Source organism: Lithobates pipiens, unplaced genomic scaffold (genome assembly GCF_037356315.1).
Source record: "Lithobates pipiens isolate NorthernLeopardFrog02 unplaced genomic scaffold, aLitPip1_a1.2 Scaffold_18, whole genome shotgun sequence".
Lineage (NCBI taxonomy): Eukaryota > Metazoa > Chordata > Amphibia > Anura > Ranidae > Lithobates > Lithobates pipiens.
The window spans coordinates 191,612,644-191,638,353 of record NW_027507758.1 but is presented as its reverse complement, the minus strand read 5'-3'; the positions used below and the strand labels follow the sequence as shown (position 1 = coordinate 191,638,353).

Sequence of the window (25,710 nt, the reverse complement as noted above, 5' to 3'; positions counted from 1 at the left end):
TGTCATAGCGGGTTTACAGCTTGCAGCTTCGGTCAATTTTGTGGGGTTACAGTTTGTGAGTTTACTATAAGGAGGCACACCACAGACAACCTTAGATGAGCATCCAGGGTTATAGGGGCAGGGGTACATCCCGGGCAAAGGGATAACAGAGGGATCCAAGGTGTAGAGGGGAAGTCTCGGAAGGAGTATAGAAAAAGTACCTGGAGAGGGAACAATTTGAGCCCCTCAAGGAGTCCGGTCCCGGTTAATCCTCAGCACAGTCTCTCCTCAGCAGAGTCAGCGTGTCTCCATTTCAGTAGAGCTTTTAGGCAAGATCGCTTGCGTGGGCCATGCCATTCTCCAACCATGCAAAAACCGCCTCCGGTGTGTCGAAGAAATGCACCCTATCTTCACCAGCCACCCGGAGCCTGGCCGGGAAGAGCATGGTGTAGGAGTAGTGGCGGATCCTCAGCTGGCGATTAGTCTCATTAGAGTGCTCTTTTTTTCTGGACGTCTGCTGAGAAGTCTGGAAAGAACCGAATCTCCACATTCTTGTAGGGGATGTTGCCCTTCAATCTCGTGAGGTGGAGGACCGCGTCCCAGTCTCAAAAATTCAGCATTTTAGCAATACATGTTTGTGGTGGTGCACCTGGTGGAGGGGGTTTAGCAGCTAACCTGTGTGCTCTTTCCATCATAAAAGTTGTGGAGAACTCCGCCCGGCGAATGTGGTGATGAGTAAAGTCTCCAGGAAAGAGGGGGGATCGGAGCCCTCCTCACCCTCAGGTAGGCCGACGAACCTCAAGTTGCATCTGCGGAGGCGGTTTTCCATGTCGTCCTGCTCTGCCATTACCACGGTGAGCTGGTGTTGCAGGCGCTCGGTGGTAACCTGTAATGGCGGCATCTCGTCCTCCACGCGACTGATGCGGGTCTCCGCCTCCGTGACCCGCTCTCTGAGCCTCTGCAGGTCCTGGCGGAGCAGGGAGACATCCACTTTAACCTCCTCTATCTTACCCATGAGAGCAATTTTGCAGTCAGATATAGCCTCCAAGACCCTGGAATTTAGGTCTGTAGCAGGAGCGGGAGAGGAGTCGACGTAATCTTCCTCCGCGGCCTCCTTCCCCGTGTGGCGATATCCGGCCAGTTTTGCGGCGGCATCTGGCATTGTTTTCGGGGGTGACATGCTCTCTAATCGTGCATGGCAATGTGCCACGCAGGTGCGAGATCTTTTATCAGCGGTAGTAGCCTCAGAATAATAGAATGCGGATATACAGCAAGTGGAGCTCCTGTCTAGTGCTCCTCACGCCATGCCGGGCCAGGCCACGCCCCCTAACCTACATACTTACCTTCTTCAAGGGCTGTGACCTTCTGCAATGTCTGCAGTCTAGTCATTACAAATATTGTGTCGGCCTTCCTGCGCATTAACTTTGCATGCAAAGTTCCTGTATAGCAGGGACAGTGCCCAGTTGAAGTCTAAGGAATGTTCGTATGCAGGCACTGGCAACCCAACTTTTGGTTTTTACCAGCTGGGCTGCCAATATAGTTTTGTAACTGGGTGATCCAGCACTGGATTCTAGCCATCTCTTCATATTGGCACAAACTTTGGATGCTTTTCTTCAGTGGGACAAATTATTTGGAACTACCTTGAATGAGATCATGAAGAATATCATTGAAAAGGAGAGAGCTTATCTTCCCCAGTCTCGTATAACCAAGAACCCTTTACACTAGAGTGTGCACCATTTGCTGCAAACTAGTTGTTTATTGCTCAAAAGGATTCTCCTCTAAGGCGATGCATGCCCTGAAATGACCACCTCAACTGGGTTCATCCAAACTTGGCAAGCCAAGACTTCAGCGCTCCTGTTGGCTTCAGTATGGGAGGTAATGGCAACAGGCTGAAACATATTTACAGTCCACAGCTCCCAAAGATTCTTTATTTTGAATCTTTCTCTTCTCTGTGTTCTGCAGAACTCTTTCAAGCCATAGAAAGCTTGGTGCCTCAGGAGGGCGTTATTCCAGTTCTTGTTTCTTCTCAAACCTGGTTATGATCTTCAAGAATGGTGGAATTTCTCAAGTCCTGGACCTAAAGCCTTCAATGCTCCTTGTGAGATTTCTGAGGCTCCATATGGCGTCTTTGTAATCGCCCCCCCCCTCCACAGACACTTTTTGGCCTGCATAAACTGTGATGCCTATCTTTACTTCTCCTTATTTTTTGGTCACCAATACTTTCTTTGCTTTGTGTCATTACCAGTTTTTGGCTGTCCTTTTTGCCCCTAGTAGACTTCCTCACATCTTGTACAGAGCTACGTTGACCCAGAAGCCTTTTTATCCTGGTCTCTGGTGTGCTGAATGTATGTCCTGAGATGATAATGCAGGTGAGTAGTAAGGTGACTGGATGGTCACTTCCTTTGACTTGGTCCACTTCCCTAAATTCCATACAAAGGCTTGGCAAAAGAAGACATTTTCACTGAACTAGGAAATTGATCGCTGATCACAGACAATGGCTTCCCTTTTGTGGTTCAGTGCTGACATCAGGCCAATGCCTCACTCTCAGGTGGAAAATTCTTAGGAATAACACAAGCCTTTCTGGTTGGGTGGGAGTTCAGTCTCTTATTTAGTTTGTTGATGCTCTGGGTGATACTGCTGTTCCTGATTAACTGGACAACACTTCAGGAAAGCCATCTGGTGAAAGTCCAGTCCATGAGCATATGTAAACCTGCAAAGTGGCTCAAAAAGCCTTACCATAGCCAAGGCGATCAAACGCGTTCTCTTATGGGTGGAACAGTGAGACGCAACAGTCCTACAGTTCACATTCCCAGTGTGGGAAACTGGAAAGCAGATTTCCTAGCTTTCAGTGTCTCCATCATGGAGAATGGTCTCTGCACCAATAGGAGTTTTATCAAACTGTCAGGGGTGTGAAATGTGGGCGTCAATCTGATAGTATTGCAACTGGATAGGTTTTTGTTGCAAGATCCAAGGATCTCCCCTGGTGTAGATGCTTTAATAGCACCATGGGATGAATACATTCTGAGATTTGTTTCCTTAAAACTTCTTTCCTGACTTCTGCAGTGGAACACTCCAGACTAGCCCAGGAGGGCTTGGTACTCAGACCGGGTTTGTCTGCTTGCAGATGCACCTTAGTGTCCATCAGAACGGCTGAATCATTAACCCAGAATGTAGTCCTGCGACCTGATTTTCGGTCAACGAATTTGACTAAAAGGCGGTTGAAGGTCAGGTGCTGAGCGACCAAGGCCTGCAAGTTCACATTCTTTCAAGGTTTACCATTGCACCTGAAAGGTTTACATTAGGTAATGCAGGTTCATTGGTTATACTTTCATTTTTTTTTTCATTATTAGGATTACGGTCCTTTATCCATATGGGGCAGATCAGTAATTACTGGTAAGCACACTTACAGGTTTTGGCTGTGGCTTATCTTTTCCAACTGCCTTTGGCTAACCATTTCTTCATTTTGGAAACCAATGTTCCCAAAGTCATGTCTCGTTTTTGGCCATAATAGTTGAAATTTTTCTTTCAGACCTACAATGCCTTGAAAAAGTATTCATACTCCTTTACGTTTTCCACATTTTGTCATGTTACAACCAAAAACATAAATGTATTTTATTGGGATTTCTCTTTCATTCATTGACGGCCACAGCACCTTTAATCTTGACCTTCGGGTTATATCCCCACCTTCAGGAGAGCACTAGGCAGAACATGTAAAAACAGCAAAACTGCGAAGTACCGCCCAGGGGGCAGTCCTACTGGCTATAACCCCTCACTCTGCTTCCAGCAGCACAGTTTTTTTCTGCCTAGTATAGGAGAAGGACCTGGCTCCCTGTGGGGACCGTTGGTCCTTGGAATTTTTTCTTTTTTATGCTTTTTGATTCCTGTGATCTACAATCAACAGCCAGGCTGGGTGACAGGCTGGATAATATAGATCCTGGTAGTCTCCCCAGCCTGGTCATCGAACATGTGCAGACCTTAGCTACACGCTGGGTCGGCCACGAAATGCCAGTCTGATCCAGGGGCAGCCGGTGAGCTATATGCTCCGGGGCACACACATGACTGGGCTACTGCTGTCCGTGTCAGTGTGCCATGGCCGACAGCCACCCCGTACTGCTCAGATGATGGGTCTGTCTGTGGAATGCGTCCAGCAGTCCCTGCAGGAGGGGTAAGTATGGTTCCACCTGTCTCGGCAAGATGAGGAATTCCCTGGGAGGTCAACTAGGGGGTCTCTCCCTCTCTCTTTCTTCTCTCCCTATCCCTCCACCCCATGCTGATGGGCCACTGTGTGACTGGGCATAGGGGGTGCGGTGCCCGTACCTGGCGGGGGGTCCTGGCAGGGGGCTGTGCTGGACAGTTGGTGGTCCTCTTGTTTTTTTCCTTGGTTTTAGGCCATTTTTTGGGGGGGGGGGGGTTCTGTGTGTTGCCATGTGGGGACTGGCCGCCACTTGGCCATTTTCGGGTGGCCGCAGCCATTTTCTTGAAGTCCGGCAGCCATTTTCCCGGTGCTCTCAGATGTTTTTTGCTGAGACGGCCGGCAGCCATTTTCTATTATCCTCAGTCTTCTCTTACTCTAGTGCTGGGTGGCTGGTTCAGTCTGGAACAGCGCAAAACTGACACAGAACACCTCATGACTGGCACAGGGGAGAGCAGACGGTGGCAGCACAGCGCAGTACCTGGGTAAGGGTGGTGAGTCCTGTGGTGGGCCCCTCAGCCTGTGGCAGCTAGGAGGGTGGACATTTCGTGTGGCTTGCTTTAGGTCCCCAGTGGTAACAGTCGCGAGTGGGTCAGCATGGCGTCAGAAGCTGGCGCTTCTTCCCCAGACATCACTGTTATTGCAACTGGTTCCCCTGCACCTGCGTTGCATATGGACGCTCTGTCGGCAGTCCTGGAGTCCTTTGTTGCCAGGGTGGAAGCAGCGTGCGGGCGCAAGGGGGTTTAAAAAAGCCCCCTCCCCCCACCTTCTTCTGCGGAAAGCTCTGATTCAGACTCGGGTCCCACGGTGGCAGGCCGCCCCTGTTCTGATGTTTCAGAGGATGTGGACCAGGACCGTTCGGACAGTGAGGATGACTCCGTGTCAGCGCAGGAAAAAAGTGTTAGTAGGAGCACGTATCACAGCAGTGCGGGATACCCTAAAGCATGGGTCTTCAAACTATGGCCCTCCAGTTGTTCAGGAACTACAATTCTCATCATGCATAGTCATGTCTGTGACTGTCATAGTTTTACATTACCTCATGGGATGTGTAGTTTTGCAACAGCTGGAGGGCCGTAGTTTGAGGATCCCTGCCCTAAAGATGGAGGATACGACAGGGGCATCTGCAGAGGTGTCGGTCTCTTTTTGGTCCTGTAAGCCGGCCTGCACTGCTAAGGTGTTTCCCTACCTAACTGATTTTGATAAGTTTATTTACAAGGAGTGGGGAAGCCCGCAGCAGGCCTTTTTGGTCCTGAGACGGATGGCAGTGCATTACCCCTTTGAGGAGAGTTTCCTGAAAAAAATGGACATTTCCTCCGCTCTTTGACCCCCAGTATCCAGGTTAAATAAGGTAACCACGATTCCGGTGGAAAGGACCCCTGCTTTCGAGGACCCTGCCGACAGACGGGCCGAGGCGGTTGCCCGGTCCATGTTTATGGTGGTGGGGTCAGCATTGCAACCAGTGTTAGCCACGGCCCTGGTGTCACAGATGCTTACTGAATGGGCTAAGTTGTTGCACCACGAGTTGGAGAAGCAACAGGATTACCCAGTCTGCGTGGAACTGGTAGACCAGTTGGTATAGGTCCTGAAGTATGTCTGTGATGCAGCCTTAGATACGACCCCCTTGCTTTCTAGAGCATCAGTATCAGCTGTGCTGCAACGTCGTCTGATTTGGCTAAAATGGTGGTCTGTGGACCAGGCATCTAAGAAAGGACTGGCTGATTTGCCCTTCCAGGGAGAGAGGCTTTTTGGAGCCTCGCTGGGTGACATTATTAATAATGTTACTGGGGAAAGGGTACTTTGCTCCCACAGTCCAGGAAGGATAAGGAGCCACGCCGTTTGGCAGGGGCACTCCTTTTCCGCTCAGAAGCAGATTTTTCTTCCACCGGGGTCGGCAGGTAAGCGTTCCCAGTCCGACAAGGTGCCCGCTGAGGGACAAAAGCATCCCTGTTTTTTTAAGCCAGACAAGCCTGCAAGCAAATCTGTTGCCGCATGAAGGTTTGCCCCCACTCGACACTCGAGTGGATGGGTCGCCTTCGGGAGTTTGCAGCCCGGTGGACCTCCCTCCTTTCCAGCCAGTGGGTCTGCAAACTGGTTTCATCAGGCTACAAAATAGTTTCTTTCTTGTCCGCCAAGCCAAACAGATTTTTTCCCTCCAACCTTCATCTTCTTCCGGCTTGTTGGGATGCCCTGTTCAGGGCAGTACAGGACCTGCTGCTGCGCGGAGTGATAGTACCTGTGCCGACACCGAAAAAGGTTTCAGGGATTCTACTCCAATCTGTTTGTAGTCCCAAACAAGGAATGGGTCCATACGGTCCTGGATCTCAAGGCCCTCAACGGCCTTGTGAAAGTACAAAGGTTCAGGATGGAATCGGTTCGCTCTGTGGTCGCTGCACTCCATCAGGGGGATTTCTTGGCATCCTTGGACATCAAGGACACATACTTGCATGTCCCCCATATGCGTCAGGCATTGGAGGTTTCTACGATTTGTGGTCGGGGACGAGCACTATCAATTTGTAGCTCTCCCATTTGGCCTAGTGACGGCACCAAGGGTCTTCACCAAGGTGCTAGCCCCAATTCTGGCATTGCTAAGGCAACAAGGGATCACAATCGTGGGTTACCTGGATGACCTTCTTCTGAGTGCAGCTTCCGCCTCAGAATTAAGGGAGGATATGGCCATCACCATACAGACTCTCCGGGAGTTTGGTTGGGTGTTGAACCTCCAGAAGTCGGTGTTGGTGCCAACTCAACGCCTGGAGTACCTGGGCTTGATTCTGGACTCCTCAGGAGCTTGAGTTTTCTCCCTTCAGACAAGCTGCAGTCCCTTCAAGCTGCGGTGAAGTTATTGGTGTCCCGAAGGAGGTCATCGCTGCGTTTTTGTATGCGAGGTTCTGGGTCTCATGGCAGCCACTTTCGAGGCGGTACCGTATGCTAAACTCCACACTCGAGTCTTGCAGAAAGAGATCCTGTCCAAATGGGACAAATCTCCGACATTCCTGGGTTGTCAAATTCGGGTGAGCCAGCTAGACAGGGATTCCCTTCTCTGGTGGCTGAGGTCTCCAGCCCTTCGGTCCAGGAAGTTGTTCCTTTCTATTCATTGGACGGTGATCACAATGGATGCCAGCCTGACCCGGCCTGGGGTCGCTAGACGCAAGAGGAATCTCTCGTGCTGATCAATGTGCTGGAGCTTCGGGCGATTAGGCGGTGCCTTGCCACATGGTCACAGAGGGTGCAGGGGCGTCCGGTCAGGATCCAGTCAGACAACACCATGGCGATGGCATATGTCAACCATCAAGGGAGGGACAAGGAGCTTGGGTGCAGCATTGGAGGTCGCTCACATCCTGCAGTGGGCGGAGCAGCGTTTTCCGGCTCTGTACATTCCGGGCGTAGAAAACTGGCAGGCGGTCTACCTAAGTCTTCAGCTGCTGGACCAGGGGGGAATGGTCGCTGCATCCATATAGTTACATAGTTAGTAAGGTTGAATAAAGACACCAGTCCATCCAGTTCAGAGTGGGTGTCTACAATTGTCCCTATCCCTGTACATTGCACACTCACATCGGTCCCTACCCTCAAGGAGCCCACAATCCAAGGTCCCCAATCATATACTAGGGCCAATTTGGGACAGAAGCCAATTAACCTACCTGCATGTCTTTGGAGTGTGGGAGGAAACTGGAGTACCCGGAGGAAACCCACGCAGGCACAGGGAGAACATGCAAACTCCATGCAAGTAGTGTCGTGGTTGGGATTCAAACCAGCGACCCTTTTTACTGCTAGGTGAGAGTGCTAACCACTACACCACTGTGCCGCCCTAAGCATCCAGATGTTTTTCGGCTCCTTTGCCTAAGGTGGGGCACACCAGATGTGGATCTCTTGGCCTCTTTACTCAATCGGAGGGTACAGAGGTTTGTGGCCAGGTCAAAAGATCCCTGGGCAGATGCGTTGGTGGCTCCATGGGGGCATTATCGGCTGATTTATGCCTTCCCCCCACTCAGACTTTTACCACATCTGCTATGCAGAATGGAGGCCGAGGGGATTCCGGTGATTCTGATTGCCGCAGGTTTGCCTCAACGTCCTTGGTAAGCCAACATAGTACGAATGATGGCAGATGTTCCTTGGTAGCTACCGATGCAAGAGGACCTTCTGTCGCAAGGTCCAATACTTTATCCTGCTTTACCATCACTGGTTTTAATGGCATGGCTGTTGAAAGCCAGGTGATAAGGGACCGAGGACTGTCGTGTTCGGTAATCTACACTATGCTGAGAGCACAGAAGTCATCTTCTCGGAAGAATTATCATCGTACATGGAAGGCCTACATCTCCATGAGGAGATGGGGTGGCGTCCGCGTACATATTCAGTTTCCAGGATCCTGCTGTTTTTGTAGCGAGGGGTGGATCAGAAACTTGCATTAAGCACCATTAAGGAGCAGGTATCTGCTTTGGCCGTCTTTTTTTTTTCAGCGACCCTTGGCGACTCATTCATTGGTGAGTACGTTCGACATGTGGCCCCTCCAGTTCGAGCACCGCTGCCTCCATGGTATTTGAATCTGGTGCTCTCGCTGCCTCAGAAACCACCGTTTGAAAACATTAGGGAGATCCCCTTATTGACACTCTCTCAGAAAGTAGTCTTTCTAGTGGCTATTACATCTGCCAGGAGGGTTTCTGAGTTGGTGGCCCTGTCATGCAAGTCTCCCTATTCGGTCCTCCACAAGGATAAGGCGGTGCTGCGCCAGCAACCTTCATTTCTTCCAAAGGTTGTTTCGGCCTCTCATCTAAATGAGGACATTGGGCTTCCGTCCTTATGTCACGTCACATCCCAAATTGTTTGCTTTGCATTCTCTGGACGTGGTCCGGGCTCTATGGGTGTATCTGTCTGCTACAGCTCCTTTCCTGGAGGTTGGACTCGCTGTTTGTATCGGTGGCTGGTCCGAAGAAGGGCCTGGCGGTCTCGTCGGCCACCATTTCTCGGGTGGATCAGACAGATTGTGGTTCAGGCTTATGTCATAAGGGGGCAGGCGCCACCCTTTTCCTGTCACATCACATTCGACTAGGGCAATCGGTGCCTCCTGGGCTTTCCGACATCAAGCGTCCGTATCTCAGGTGTGTAGAGCGGCGACCTGGTCATCCATTCACACTTTCACTAAATTTTACATGGTTGATGTGAGCGCATCTTCGAATGCTTGCTTCGGTCGCAATGTTTTGCAGGCGGCTGTTTAAGGTTGCAACTCCTCTATTGAGGAATTCTGGTTGTTATGGGTGGAGTTTATTTTGTTACTGTTCCCACCCCTCGTTTTTTGACACTGCTTGTGGACATCCCTAAGGTCAAGATTAAATGTGCTGTGTCAGTCAATGAACGAAAAATATTTTTTTTTGTACTCACCATAAAATCCTTTTCTCTGAAGTTCATTGACGGACACATCACCCATCCCTCCAAATTTATGTTTGTACTGCTTTTTGATGAACTGAGCTGCTGGAAGCAGAGTGAGGGGTTATAGCCAGTAGGCTACTGTGGCGGTACTGGGCAGTTTTGCTTTTTTTTACATGTTCTGCCTAGTCCTCTCCTGAAGGTGGCGATATAACCCTAAGGCCAAGATTAAAGGTGCTGTGTCCATCAATGAACTTCAGAGAAAAGGATTTTACGGTGAGTACAAAAATCCTATTTTTTTTTTAGACCAACACAAAGTGCCAAAGCAGGTGCATTTATACAGAGACTTGATTACACACAGGTGGATTCTATTTATCACCATCAGTCATTTAGGACAACATTGGATCATTCAGAGATCCTAGCTGAACTTCTGGAGTGAGTTTGCTGCACTGAAAGTAAAGGGGCCGAATAATTTTGCACGCACCACTTTTCAGTTTTTTATTTGCTAAAAAAGTTTAAAATATCCAATAGATTTCGTTCCACTTCACAATTGTGTCCCACTTGTTGGTGATTCTTCACAAAAAATTTAAATTTTATATCTTTATGTTTGAAGCCTGAAATGTGGCAAAAGGTTGAAAAGTTCAAAGGGGCCGAATACTTTCGCAAGGCACTGTAGCTAAGCTTGAAGCATCATATGCAAAAATACTTGAGGCTGTAATTGGTGCCAAAGGTGCTTCACAGTTACACACAGTTCGCCAAGTTGAAAAGTACATCCAGTTTAACCAAAAAAAATAATACAATCCCATATACACAATCCTTCACCCACAGCTGATCCAGAGGAAGGCTTCAACAAAGTATTAAAGAGGAAGTAAACGTCCTCTGCTTACATTTACTTATAGATAAGCCTATAATAAGGCATAAGCTATCCACACATTATACAATTTTCTTGTTCAATTTCCTTTAGATTTACCTTCAACTATGTAGTACAAGGGCCTGCCTGATTCCATGCTAATTGAAAGTGTTTAGCTTTGACCTCATATTATATAGCTTTGGTAAATCTAAGGGAAAATTATACAAGAGATTTGCATAATGTGTGGCCAGCCTTTCCTATAGGTAGTGAATATCTCCTAAACTGTACAAGCCCCATGCTGTGAACAGCAGCTACGGTATGCATGTGCAGAAGTGACATCATGGTGGCTGTGGCCAATCACAGTGCCGGAGCATGCAAACCTGGAAGTAACTCCGGGAACAATGCAACAGCTTTGTTCTAAGGTAAATATTACATAATTGGCTAGTATGTGATGCATACTAGCTCATTATGCCTTTGTCTTCCAGGGTTTTTTTTTTTCCCCAGAGTTTACAACCTCTTTATGAAAAGCCTTTGAATACTTATGTACATGTGATTTTTCTTTTCCATTTTTTATTTGTAATAAGATTGCAAAGATTTTATATGGTATTCTTTTTATAATTTTGAGGAAAATAATGAATTTAATTAATTTTGAAATAAGGCTGTAACATTAACATAGTAAAATGTGGAAAAAGTGAAGCGGTGTGAATACATTCCAGATGCACTGTATATGAATCTTTGGTGCCGTGTCCCTCAAAGAACATCCAACGTAAGGGTTTCATGGTGAATACAAAAAAATCCAATTTTTACATTATCAGAAACATTTGCTGCAATTGCTGAAATCCTGTTTACAGGCGTAGCCTGTCAACTTGAAAAGAACATTGTAAGATTGATCTTTGCACATTTTTTAGTAGTTTAGTTGCACATGAACAGCTTAGATTAGCATATCTCAATTTCATGACTTTCAGATGTTTTTTTTTTAACTGGGTATTAGTGTAGCTATACTCCCAGTGCGGTTTGTTTGCCATACCTTATAAGGCTTCATGCACACGAGACGCAGATGCAAACTCTGCTGGACACATTTTGCCGCGATTTTTACAGCGATTTTGCGGCGTTTTACCGCGTTTGCGTCTAGAAGCGTTTAGTTAAGCTAACATCATAGACCCTCCCCAGCTCAAAAAACAGTATTATTAACTATTTCAGCAATTTTGTGAGACCAGAGTGAGTAGCAGCAGCTGTGAGAGCTGCAGTGTACTTGTATTTAGCGTGTCACTTGCCATGGCACCTGCCACAAGTTGTGGATTGTCCACTTGCCACGTCACTTGCCACATCACCTGCCATGTCACTTGCCACATCACCTGCCACAAGTTATGGATTGTCCACTTGCCACGTCACTTGCCATGTCACTTGCCACAAGTTGTGGATTGTCCACTTGCCACGTCACTTGCCACATCACCTGCCACGTCACTTGCCACGAGATGTGGATTGTCCACTTTCCACGTCACCTGCCACGCCACCTGCCACAAGTTGTGGATTGTCCACTTGCCACATCACCAGCCACATCACCTGCCACAAGTTGTGGATTGTCTACTTGCCACGTCACTTGCCACATCACCTGCCACGTCACTTTCCACGTCACCTGCCACAAGTTGTGGATTGTCCACTTGCCACGTCACCTGCCACGTCACTTGCCACAAGTTGTGGATTGTCCACTTGCCACGTCACCTGCCACGTCACTTGCCACATCACCTGCCACAAGTTTTGGATTGTCCACTTGCCACGTCACTTGCCATGTCACCTGCCACAAGTTGGGGATTGTCCACTTGCCACATCACCTGCCACGTCACTTGCCACATCACCTGCCACAAGTTGTGGATTGTCCACTTGCCACGTCACTTGCCACATCACCTGCCACGTCACTTGCCACAAGATGTGGATTGTCCACTTTCCATGTCACCTGCCATGCCACCTGCCACAAGTTGTGGATTGTCCACTTGCCACGTCACCAGCCACATCACCTGCCACAAGTTGTGGATTTCCACTTGCCATGTGACTTGCCACATCACCTGCCACGTCACCTGCCACAAGTTGTGGATTGTCCACTTGCCACGTCACCTGCCACGTCACTTGCCACGTCACCTGCCACAAGTTTTGGATTGTCCACTTGCCACATCAGCTGCCACGTCACTTGCCACAAGATGTGGATTGTCCACTTGCCACATCACCTGCCACGTCACTTGCCACATCACCTGCCACGTTACCTGCCACAAGTTGTGGATTGTCCACTTGCCACGTCACTTGCCACATCACCTGCCATGTCACTTGCCACAAGATGTGGATTGTCCACTTTCCACGTCACCTGCCATGCCACCTGCCACAAGTTGTGGAGTGTCCACTTGCCACATCACCAGCCACATCACCTGCCACAAGTTGTGGATTGTCCACTTGCCACACCACTTTCCACGTCACCTGCCACAAGTTGTGGATTGTCCACTTGCCACGTCACTTGCCATGTCCCCTGCCACAAGTTGGGGATTGTCCACTTGCCACATCACTTTCCACGTCACCTGCCACGTCACCTGCCACAAGTTGTGGATTGTCCACTTGCCACATCACTTTCCACGTCACCTGCCACAAGTTGTGGATTGTCCACTTGCCACATCACCTGCCACGTCACTTGCCATGTCCCCTGCCACGTCACCTGCCACAAGTGGATTGTCCACTTGCCACATCACTTTCCACATCACCTGCCACAAGTTGTGGATTGTCCACTTGCCACGTCCCCTGCCACAAGTGGATTTTCCACTTGCCACGTCCCCTGCCACAAGTGGATTGTCCACTTGCCACATCACTTGCCACGTCACCTGCCACAAGTTATGGATTGTCCACTTGCCACGTCACATGCCAGTCACCTGCCACAAGTTGTGGATTTTCCACTTGCCAGGTCACTTGCCGCGTCACCTGCCAGGTCACTTGCCACGTCACCTGCCACAAGTTGTGGATTGTCCACTTTCCACGTCACTTGCCACTTCACCTGCCACGTCACTTGCCACAAGTTGTGGATTGTCCACTTGCCACATCACTTGCCACCTGCCATGTCACTTGCCACAAGTTGTGGATTGTCCACTTGCCACGTCACTTGCCACCTGCCATGTCACTTGCCAGTTGTGGATTTTCCACTTGCAATTGCAATTGTTTAAAATGTTTTTCTAATGGTTTTTCATCATTTGCAATAATTTTTGAGATTTTTAATGTAAAAAAAAAAGGTCACCTTTAAAAACGCTTATAAACGAAAACGCGGCAAAACGCAGTAGCAGCGTTTTGCCGCGTTTTGCGTCTGAAACGTGGAAACTTTTGCGTCTGAACCCATTTTTTTGCTTCTGGAAAAACGAGGTTAAACGCAACTGCATAAAAACGACAAAAAACGAGACTGTGTGCATGGATACATAGGATAACATTGAATGAGTTCAGGAGCAGTTGAAAAAAGTGTCCAACTGCCTCTGAACACGCGTTTAACTGCGTCTCGTGTGCATGAGGCCTAATAATGGGCCCATGTGTTTTGGCTGAAGTTTGCAATGTCATACCTAATTGAGTCCCCTATGTCCTTGGTTTTCTACAGTTGGCTGTGCCTTATTGCCAAAGGGACATCAAAACTTCATGTTTCAGGTCACTGCATCCAGGCAGGGCTGTCTTTAATATTGACTGGACCATGGGCAAACATTTTCTTGGGCCCCCTTTTCCATGCAACATTGTTCTCCACATGCTTTGAGACATGCAATAAATAGCAGCTAGGCTCAAAATAAATTTACTGAATCAGATCAGACAGCGTTTGCAATTGGTTGCCAGAGGTTACAGTGTATCATTACCGCTCACTGACTGTCTGCTAGAGGTTACAGCAAACATTATGGTTCACGGTTTATTTTCTAGAGGTTACAGCACATGACTTCTACTTGTTGTTTGGTTGCTAGAGATTACTGTATATCAATACTGCTCACTGATTGATTGCTAGAGGTTACTTTACATCTATACCACTCCCTAATTGGTTGCTAGAGATTAGAGCACATTATTACTGCTCACTGATTGGTTCCTCGAGGTTACTGCATATCCTTACCACTAAATGATTGGTTGCAAGAGGTTAGTGAACAGCATTACTGCTAACTGGTTGCTAAAGGTTACAGCACATCATCTCCTCACTGCCTGCACACCATGGACTCCTGCAAGACAAAGGCATAATGAGCTAATATGCATAGCATACTAGCTTATTATGTAATACTCACCTGAGATCTAAGCCCTCACTGCGGTGCCCGTACACAGTACCAGCCGGCGACATCACTCCTGGGGGTTACTTCCATGCTGTGATTGGCTGGAGCCACGATGACGTCACTCCCACGCATGCACACGGTAACGGCACACTCATTTGAAGAAATGGCACATACGTGCCATTGCTTCAGCTTGTGTCAGTGCACAGGAGCTATTCTGGATAAGTCTTATAGGCTTATCTGTAGCAAAAAATGGTCTGTATTGGTTTACAACCACTTTAAGGTCCAGTTCACACAAAAAGCATTTCCGTGCGCTTTTTTCTGCACTAAAAATGCATGCACAGTGTGTTCCATGTATTCCAATGGCTCTAGTTCACACCAATGCGGTCAGTTTCTGCATCGGATACTGACCAGAAACTGACTGGAACAGACTGCACTGGTGTGAACTAGAGCCATTGGAATACATGGAAAACACTATTCATGCATTTTTAGGGCCAGTTCACACCACGATAATGCACAGATATGTTCTAGATCAGTTTTTGCTTACAATTCACACCACATGCAGTTCCAGTGCATTTCTGTGCAGAAAAAAATGCAGCAAGCTCTACTTTTTTTTTTTTTTTTCTGCACTGGTGTGAACTAGAGCCATTGGAATACATGGAAAACGCTGCATGCATTTTTTATGCAGAAAAAAGTGCACTGAATTGCATCTGGTGTGAACTAGCACTAATAGGGATTATTTGGGCTCCAGGCAAAAAAGCGGGATTTACCAAATTAGTTTTTTTACGTGATTCACTTTTGTCAAAAATTGTGTGCTAGACTAATAAAAACTTTTAAATGACTTTCAGAGATTTTTTGAGAACCTAAATCCAATGGGGAATGTTGCAGAGAAGGAATTTGAAGACTACTTGTTCAAGAAGTCGCTGGAAATTGAGCCACGAAATGCAAAGACTTTGCCAAGATTTGTAAGCAGCTCTTAGTTCATTTCTAATGCCAAACATTAATGGAAAGTGTTTTAGTCTACAGTCATGTGAACAAGTAAGTACACCCCATGGAAAGGGTTTACCTTTTGAATATATTTAAACAGGCAAACATTTGTTCTTCATTCAAACAGTGCCTACAGAAAATTTGCCTCTTCAATAATTTGTAAAACAAAATATCAATAGATGTAATGAGGTAAGTACACCCTTGGTTCCAGAACTGGTATTTCTCCCTTTAGCAGAAATTTCCTCTTGTAGGAATTTTGCATATCTGGCCACCATTTTTTTTTTTTCAGGGATTCAAATCAATGGCTTGGCTAGTCCAGTCTATGCCCCTCCATGTTTTTTTTTTTTTCCTTTCCTTGACGGATTTGCTAAGATGTTTTGATTCATTTAAACTTCCATTTCCAGTTTCACATCAACTTTTGGACAAGTGGCCTTGCACTTTCGTTTATCACACTTTGATAGGCTGCAGAATTCGTAGTTGAATGATGGAATTTGTCTAGGCCCTAAAGCAGAAAATGTAATCCTAAACCGTAACATTTTTACCACCATGATTCACGTCAGTATTAGGTGAATCTCCTGTAATGCTTTCTTTTGTTTGCACCAAACATGTCTCTTGTTACTATGGCCAAACAAAACTCTATCATTGATTTGTCAGTCCAAAAGCATATTGTTCCACAAGGCCTAGTCATTGCTTATATGTTGGTAGGCAACCGTGTTCTTGCTTTTTTCTGGCATAACTCCAATGCTGCAATCTTTCTGATTGTACATGCATGCACATAGACACCGCCTGTTGCAATTGTTACCCGCAGACCCCACAATAAAAGTAAGGGGTTCTTGGACACTTCATTTAGCACGAAACAATGAGCTCCTAGGCTTAATTTGCTGGGGCGGCCAGTCCTGGATAGATTTGAACTCAATTGAAATCTATGCCACTAGATTATTTTCCCTGACAGTGTAATAATTGATTTTAATTGATTTAGCAGTCTTTTAAAACTTGTGCCAGACATATGGCATCCACAGCCTTCTTTCTGACTGAATGTTTTTGATCCTGGCATTATTAAACTGCACAAGTCAATATGCAAATGGCACCAGACTCAAGATATCTGAGGTGCAATTAAGGCTGGCCATACACTATACAAATTTCTTGAACAACTTTCCTTGAGATTTACCAAAACCATATAATACGAGGTCCAACCTAAACACTTTCAATTTCTATGCAGCCAAGCAGGCCGCTGCAATACATAGTTAACGGTAAATCTAAAGAAAATTGAATAAGAAAATTGTATAATGTATGGCCAGCTTTGACAGGTTCCACCTGTATAACTCACTAAGGAGCACATTAGCACATAATCTGGAACACCTGATTCTGAATTCATGGAGTGGTGGTAAATATTGTAGGGGTATACTTAATTTTTTTCTATATGACAAATCTGCATTTTCATTAATTGAGTTTATGGGAATGCCAGTTTGTGTCATTTGTTTCAATATATCACTTTTTTTCTGTGGTCACTGTTTGAATAAAGATTTAATGTTTGTCTATTTAAACAAATCGAAAAATTCACAATTTCCATGAGGTGTGCTTACTTTTTTACACCACTGTAAGTATGAATAAATTTGTATTAACTACTTTAAGACCAGTCCTATTTTTGACATTTGTTCATTATTTCTTGCTAGAAAATTACTTAGAACCCCCAAATCTTTATAGATTTTTTTTTGCAGAGACCCTAGAGAAAAAAATGCAGCGGTCTTTAAAACGCAGTTTTTTTTGAAAAATACACTTCAATGAATTAAAAAAACAAACTGTAACGTTAGCTCAATTTTTTTTTGTATAATGTGAAAGATGATGTTACGCAAGGTAAATATATACTGTAATGGAAATTTGTAGGTTCTGTATATAATTGTATTCTATTTTATATGTATTGCACAATGCCCTCACTGTGCACACGGCACTAATAATGTTTTCAGTACATGTTTTGCATTCTTTCGAGTTCTGATTAGAATAAGCCTGCCTATGTAACGCCCCTTGTTACCATAAACGTACAATTGTAATATTAATGTGATACCTACGTAATCACGTGTATAAAAACCTTCACATGCGTCATAATAAAGGAGAACGGCTATTTGGAAAGATGCTGAGCGTATCTTTTGTGTCTGTTCCCTACTGCAGTAGTTATTATTAATTTGGAACCACTAATCAATATGAGGATAGGAGTTGCCTATCATCAAAATATCCATTTCAATACCTAACATGTCACACTTTAACGTTGCACATGCTCGTGGAATGGCGATGAACTGCGGTACTAAAAATCTCAATAGGCGCCACTTTAACCACTTAAGGACCTCCTCACGCCGATGTACGTCGACAGAATGGCATGGCATGGCTGGGCACAGGCATGTACAGGTACGTTGCCATTTAAGAGCCGGCGGCGCACTTGTGACCCGGTCCTGGGCTCCATGGTCGCGGGACCCGTGGACCCGATCGCTGTCGGTGTCCCGCGATCGGGTCACAGAGCTGAAGAACGAGGAGAGGTAAGTGTAAACAAAACTCTCCTCGTGCTTTCTAGTGTGGCTGTCACTGATCGTCTGTTCTCTGTTATAGGGAAAGACGATCGGTGACGTCACATGCCAAGCCACACACCCCAACAGTAAAAAAGCGCACACACTCACACTTAACCCCTACACTGCCCCCTAGTGGTTAACCCCTTTACTGCCAGTGAAATTTTTACAGTAATCGGTGCATTTTTAATCGCACTGATTGCTGTATTAATGCCAATGGTCCCAAAAATGTGTCAAAATTGTCCGACATGTTCGTTATAGTGTCGCAGTCACAATAAAAATCACTGATCGCCGCCATTACTAGTATAAAAAAAATTATTAAAAATGCTATAAAACTATCCCCTATTTTGTAAACGCTATAAATTTTGCGCAAACCAATCAATAAACGCTAGGCAGCAACAAAACTAGGTACCTGCTCCTCCCCCCAAAAAAGCATGAAGCATTGGAGGGAGGACTATCCTCTGTGACCCCACTATCATAGGGTTATCCTGTTTTAAATATTTACTTATAAAACAAAGATGTACAATATGTAAAGGCAAAACTTTTTTTTTTTTTTTTTTTTTTCTTTTTTTTTAATGCACTTTGTCCTGTTGACCACTGTTGATACAGAAAGTAATGGAAATGCAAAATTTTGGGTTTTTTACAGGAACAGGAGGTATCGAGACATCTTCTGGGGATGACTATCTAACAGAGTATTACCTTGCTTTGAAGCTATCTGTTCTTACTTTTTGCTCTGTCTATGGGACAGGAAATTAAGAGAAATTACATTGATGGAACACCAACAGAAAAAAACTGCCAGGGGCCTTATCTATTTCCTACTCCATCAAAAATACAAACTAACTGGAAACACTGGCAAAAGATCAGCTTTTAAAGGAGAAGTCTAGTCAAAGCTCGTTTGACTGGGCTTCTCCTATGGGTCACAGGAGTGCAATTCGTTTTGCACTTCTGTGACCCATGACTGAAGTCCGCTCTCTGCTGATGTCTCAGAAATCAGTCCAGGCACCGCGTCATCCCAGCAATGGAAGTCTTAATTCACTAGGTGCCTGGACTGACACCCGTCTCAGGCTCTCAGCGAGCCGCTGAGAGCCTGAGATGGCCGATCCCCGCCCCTCCAGAGCTCGGTGCTCCAGTGAGCGGGAGAGCTGCTGGTTGACAGTAAGCTGATCCCTGGTTGAGGAGCTGTGAGAACCGAGCCATCGGCGATGTTTGATCACTCAGTTCTCAGTGCAGAGGCACCAGGGGAACAAATGCGGCATTAGACTGATGCTGCATCTACCGAGGTAAGTATGATACTGGAAAAAAAAATGCTTCTCTTTTAATGTGTCAGACCTTGAATATTACCTTTGCGCTTCTGTACACAAAGCGACAAGCCACTTCTGGTGGGTTGATCTAAGCATTTTGCGCTTTATTGTACTGCCCAGCCTCGTTGAGCTCTGTTGTGCTTGAAGCTACAATGTACTCTTAGAGTCTGTAATTTTATAGGCCATTATTGCTCCATATGGCTAAGCACTGTTTAGTTATGTAGGCCAAAATGGGCTGACTAGCTTCATATGATATGGCTGATTTTTATTCTCAGCATGCCCTGTTGTATTTTCACATTAAAAAAAGCAATTGCTGTTGATGTTTGTGCTTAATGATTTGTTTTACAATATTATGACATCTTGTTCACTCCTATTTTTTTTTTCTTTTTTTTTTTTTCCCTCAGCAAAAAAAGTACAGTTATCCACTTAAGTCTCCTGGTGTGCGTCCATCAAACACAAGGCCAGGTACAATGAGACACCCTACTCCTTTGCAGCAGGAGCCAAGGAAAATTAGCTACAGTCGCATCCCTGAAAGTGAAACGGAAACAGCAGCGTCTGCCCCAAACTCACCTAGAACACCCTTAACGCCACCACCACCATCAGCAGCATCCAGCACCACAGATGTCTGCAGTGTGTTTGATTCTGACCCATCAAGCCCATTTCATTCACGTAGGTGTTATCACATCCTGATTTTGTTTAAATGTTTTTGTTAGTGCTTGCTCACGTTTAAAATTGCCTACAGCTTTGGGAGTGCCCAGGGAGTCTGGGATGCCAAGGTGCTCTTGCTTGCAAATTCTAAAACATTTCTAGCTGTGTAGTGAACTAGCCTTCCACCACCCACATTCCTCTTGGCCACAAAGGCTGCCCTTTGGATGAATGGACCAGCATAGAGGTGTACATGCTCCTAGCTGTTAAACAGGAAAAGTAAATTACCTTTCCCTTAGCATGGGGTGTGATGCAGAAAGATTTTCATCTACAGATTACAGTTGGTAAGCTTTTAATCTTACATCTTCTTGTCTATTAACAGAGAGATAAAATAAAGTAGAATGTGGTATTAGGCAAAGTGGCAACTTTTGCACCCTTCCTTTCCCTCCATATCACTTTGAATTTGCTAAGGATTGCAATGGAACAGAATTACTGTTGTTTGTGTTGTCAGTGTTGGCACAGTCTACCCCATCAGCTGCAGTCTGCCTGCAAGTGCCTCCTCCCTTGTGAAGTAAGAGACAGGTACATCGCTTTGACCAGTTGCTCTAAGCCCTTGGTTTATTGCAGATGCATTAAGGTTGCATTAGTGCTTCCTGAATTTCCTCCTGCCTAGTTTCTTATCGTATATCACGGGACACAGAGCCATAGGTTACTATGTGGGTTATAGGCCACCTTCAGGTGATGGACACTGGCACGCCCTAAATTAAAAAGTGTGCTCCCTATATAACCCCTTCCACTGGTGGGAGTACCTCCATGTTTTCACCAGTGTCTAGGTGTTGGAGTAAAGATGTGCTGTGCTGCGCTCCTCTGGAGCAATCCTTGCTGGGGCTAGCTACGCAGACTGATCCATTTAAGGTGTCTCTCTGGCCGAATTAAATCGTACGCAGGCCTCTTGTCTGAAGAAATAAGGTTTTTGCCTGTGAATGCTTCTCTTTTGAGAGCTGGACCCCGGAATCCAGTACTTTTTGGTATTAAGGCCATAAAGTTTACTACCAGTGTGCTATTGCAGATCCAGGATTGTGGGTGTCCTCGAGGATCCCCAACTCCTGAAGGTTTAACGGAACCCACCGTGAAGGGTGAAGATTGGATCTGTTGGTCTACTACAGAAAGCCCTGCGGTGGCAAAGGTAAGTGGAGTTTTTCTAAGAAATTTTTAACATTTTCTTATGAATTGTCTCCTTTAACCGGTTCCCGACCAGTGCACGCCAATGTATGTTGGCAGAATGGCACGGCTGGGCAAATGGGCGTACCTGTACGTCCCTTTGAATATGGCACCGTGTCATCGCGTGCCGGCCGGCCGGGAGCTCCGTTGAGTAGGATTGCGGGTCCTGTGGACTCGATGTCCTCGGGGATACCCGCAATCGTCTCACGAAGAGGCAGTACGGGGAGATGCTAATGTAAACAAGCATCTCCCCATTCTGCCTAGTGATAGTGTCACTGATCATAGCACCCAGTGATCAGGGGGCTATAATCAGTGATGTGTCACAGCTAGCCCACCCCCCACAGTTAGAACACATCCCTAGAACACACTTAACCCCTACAGCACCACCTAGTGTTAACCCCTTCACTGCCACTCACACTTACATAGTAATCAATGCAATTTTAATCGCACTGATCGCTGTATAAATGTGGTCCCAAAATCGCACCAGAATTGTCCGACTTGTCCGCCATAATGTCGCAGTCATGATAAAAATTGCTGATTGCCGCCATTGCTGGTGAAAATTTATTTTTTATAAAAATGCCATAAATCTATCCCCTATTTTGTAGACACTGTAACTTTTGTGCAAACCAATCAATGAACACTTATTGCGATTTTTTTATTTTATTTTTTTCATACCAAAAATATGTAGAAGAATACGTATCGGCCTAAACTGAGGAAAAAAACGTTTTTTATATATTTTTGGGGGACATTTATTAAAGCAAAAAAAATGCTTTTTTTTTTTTCAAAATTGTCGCTATTTTTTGTTTATAGCGCAAAAAATAAAAACTACAGATGTAATCAAATACCACCAAAAGAAAACTCTATTTGCGGGGAAAAAAAATACGTCAATTTTGTTTGGGTGCCACGTCGTACAACCGTGCAATTGTCGGTTAAAGCGTCACAGTGCCGAATCGCAAAAAGTGCTCTGGTCTATGGCCAGCAAAATGGTTCGGGACAATGTTGTTATGCCTATGTGTCACCACTGGGGGCTGTGTAGAGCACCTATCTTCTCATGCTTTGCTCAGAGATCACGCTGCGTCACAGAAGCAGCAGACTTTTTCTTCAGCCAGCAAGTTTGGGGGGGTTTTTGCTTCCTCCAAGACACCCCTACCTGCGCTGACTCTTCCCCTCTTCATGAAGCTGAGTATAAGGGAGAACTGAAAACTGCAAATTGCAAAACTTCACACTTTTACCAAATTCTAGAAAGTGGATGTAAGCGCATCTTCGAATGCATGCTTTGGCTGCAAAGTTTTGCAGGCGGCCATGTAATGTTACAAATCTGCACTCTTTCCTCTGTTTTAAAGAAACAGTTACTTTTGAGTATTAATGCACTGCATTTGTTGACCGAAAGTTCTGATGCGGTTAGTTAAGATGGTGACTCCCCTGTTAACACCGCTGGTTGTGGGTGAATTTTTTTTTTGCTGTTCCTATACCTCGTTATGACACTGCTTGGGGATGTCCAAGATTAATGGAGCTGTGTCAGTCAGTGAACAAAAGAGAAAATAGGATTTTTGTACTCACCGTAAAATCCTTTTCTCTGAGGTTCACTGACTGACACAGCACCCTCCCCTCCTGTTGGTTTACTATATACTGCTTGTTGATGTACTAAGCTGCAGGAAGCAGGCTGAAGGGTTATTACCAGAGGGACTGCTCCCTTGGCGGAACTGTAAAGTTCTGTTTTTTTCACATGTATTACATGTTCTGCCTAGTCCTCTCCTGAAGGTGGCATAATAATCCTACAGTCAAGATTAATGGAGCTCTGTCAGTCTGTGAACTTCAGAGAAAATGATTTTACGGTGAGTACAAAAAATCGATTTTTACTTTAGCCACAGCCATTTTTTTCCTTTTGGCCATTTTATGGAAGTCCGGTGGCCATTTTCCTGGCACCTTCAGACATTTTTTGCTGCGGTGGCCATTTTCTAGTAGCCTCAGTTTGTTTTGACTCTAGTGCTGGGTGCTTGTTTCCTTCTAGAACAGCACACGTTTTACACAGAACACCTCGAGGCTGACACAGGGGAGAGCGGACAGCAGTAGCACAGCACGGTACCTGGGTCAGGATGGTGAGTCCTGCGGGGTTCCCCCCTCAGTCTGTAGCAGCTAGGAGGGTGGACATTTTGTGCGACTTGCCTTAGGTCCCTAAGTGGTGACAGGCGAGTGTGGGTCAGCATGGCGTTGGAAGCTGCCGCTTCTTTCCCAGACATCCCTGTTATTGCAACTGGTTCCCCAGCACCTGCAGTGCCTATGGATGCTCTGTTGGCAGTCCTGGATGCCTTTGTTGCCAGGGTGAAAGCGGTGCAAGGGGGTTAAAAAATGCCCCCTCCCAGATAGTCTTCTGGGGAAAGCTCTGATTCAGACTTGGATCCCGCTGTGGCAGGCAGCAGCCCCTGTTCTGACATGTCAGAGGATGCGGACCAGGACCGTTCGGACAGTGAGAATGACTCCAGGAAAAATCGCTTGTAAGAGCACTTATCACAGCGGTGCGGAATACCCTAAAGATGGAGAATATGGCAGGGGCATCTACAGAGGTGTCGGTCCCTTTCAGGTCCCACAAGCCGGCCCGCATGGCTAAGGTGTTTTCTTACCCAACTTATTTTCATAAGTTTATTTACAAGGAGTGTTGAAGACCACAGCGGGCCTTTTCAGTCCCGAAGCGCATGGTGGTGCGTTGTCCATTTCTTCAGGAAACTTTTCTCAAAGGGGTATCTCCAATTGTTGATCCCCTGTTATCCAGGTTAAATAAGGTAACCACGATTCCGGTGGAAGGGATCCCTGCTTTCAAGGACCCTACCGACAGGAGGGCCCGAGGTGATTGCCCGGTCCATGTTTACGGTGGTGGGGTCAGCATTGCGACCAGTTTTAGCCACGGCCCTGGTGTCAGACGCTTACTGAATAGGCTAGATTGTTACACCGTGAGTTGGAGAAGCAACAGGCTTCCCCGGTCTGCGTGGAGCTGGCGGACCAGTTGGTGCAGGGCCTTAAGTATGTCTGTAATGTGGCCCCCTTGCTCTCTAGAGCCTCAGTATCAGCAGTAGTGTTACGTCGCCTGATTTGGCTGAAATGCTGGACTGTGGACCAGGCATCTAAGAAAGCACTGGCGGATTTGCCCTTCCAGGGAGAGAGGCTATTTGGAGCCTCACTGGATGACATTATTAAGAATGTTACTGGGGGTAAGAGTATGTTGCTCCCACAGTCCAGGAAAGGTAAAGAGTCGCACCGTAGACAAGGGCCCTCCTTTTCCCTTCAGAAGCGTATTTTTCGTCTGCCCAGGTCGGCAGGTAAGTGTTCCCAGTCCGACAAGGTGCCCGCTGAGGGACAAAAGCGCCCCTGGTTTCACAAGCCTGCAAGCAAATCTGTTGCCGTGTGAAGGTTCGCCCCACCCGACTCTCAGGTGGGGGGGTTGCCTTCGGGAGTTTGCAGCTCGGTGGACATCCCTCCTTTCTGACCAGTGGGTCTGCAAACTGATTTCATCAGGATACAAGATTTCTTGTCCGCCGGATTTTTTTCCTCCAACCTTCATCTTCTTCCGGTTCATCGGGAAGCCCTGTTCAGGGCAGTACAGGACCTGTGCGGGGTGATAGTGCCTGTACCGAAGCCAGAGAGGTTTCAGGGATTCTACGCCAATCTGTTTGTAGTCCCAAAGAAGGAAGAGGTCCATCTGGTCCTGGATCTCAGGTCCCTCAAAAGCTTTGTGAAAGTACAAAGGTTCAGAATGGAATCAGTTCTCTCAGTGGTCGCTGCACTCCATCAAGGGGATTTTCTGGGATCCCTGGACATCAAGGACACATACTTGCATGTCCTCACGTGCATCAAGCATCAGAGGTTTCTGCGATTTGTGGTCGGGGAAAAGCACTGCCAATTTGTAGTACCTAGGTTTGCTTCTGGACTCCTCAGAGGCGAGAGTCTTTCTCCCTTCGGACAAGCTGCAGACTCTTCAAGCTGCGGTGAAGTTGTTGGTGTCCCACAGGTGGTCGTTGCTGCGTTTTTGCATGCGAGTCCTGGGTTTCATGGGAGCCACTTTTGAGGCGGTACCGTATGCTCAGTTCCACACTCGAGTCTTGCAAAAGGAGATCCTGTCCAAATGGGACAAATCTCCGTTGTTCCTGTATTGTCAAATTCGGGTGAGCCCAGCTAGTCATGGATTCGCTGCTCTGGTGGCTGAGGTCGCCGGCCCTTCAGTCCGGGAAGTCATTCCTTCCTCTTCATTGGATGTTGATCACCATGGACGCCAGCGTGACCGGTTGGGGGCAAGTTTGGGTCATACAGTCGGCCCAGGGTCACTGGACGCAGGAAGAATCCCACCTGTCGATCAATGTGCTGGAGCTTCGAG

At 46.5% G+C, this 25,710-nt stretch overlaps 1 protein-coding gene across 1 annotated transcript in view; it reads left to right on the top strand.

Annotated features, from left to right (window-relative positions):
• The window catches only part of SOS1 (SOS Ras/Rac guanine nucleotide exchange factor 1), a 415,017-nt gene that overhangs the window by 347,370 nt on the left and 41,937 nt on the right, over nt 1–25,710 (top strand). The window contains exons 19-20 of the mRNA XM_077486479.1: nt 15,484–15,600; nt 19,883–20,147. Coding sequence (XP_077342605.1) covers nt 15,484–15,600; nt 19,883–20,147 — 382 coding nt within the window. The remainder of the gene's footprint in view (nt 1–15,483; nt 15,601–19,882; nt 20,148–25,710) is intronic.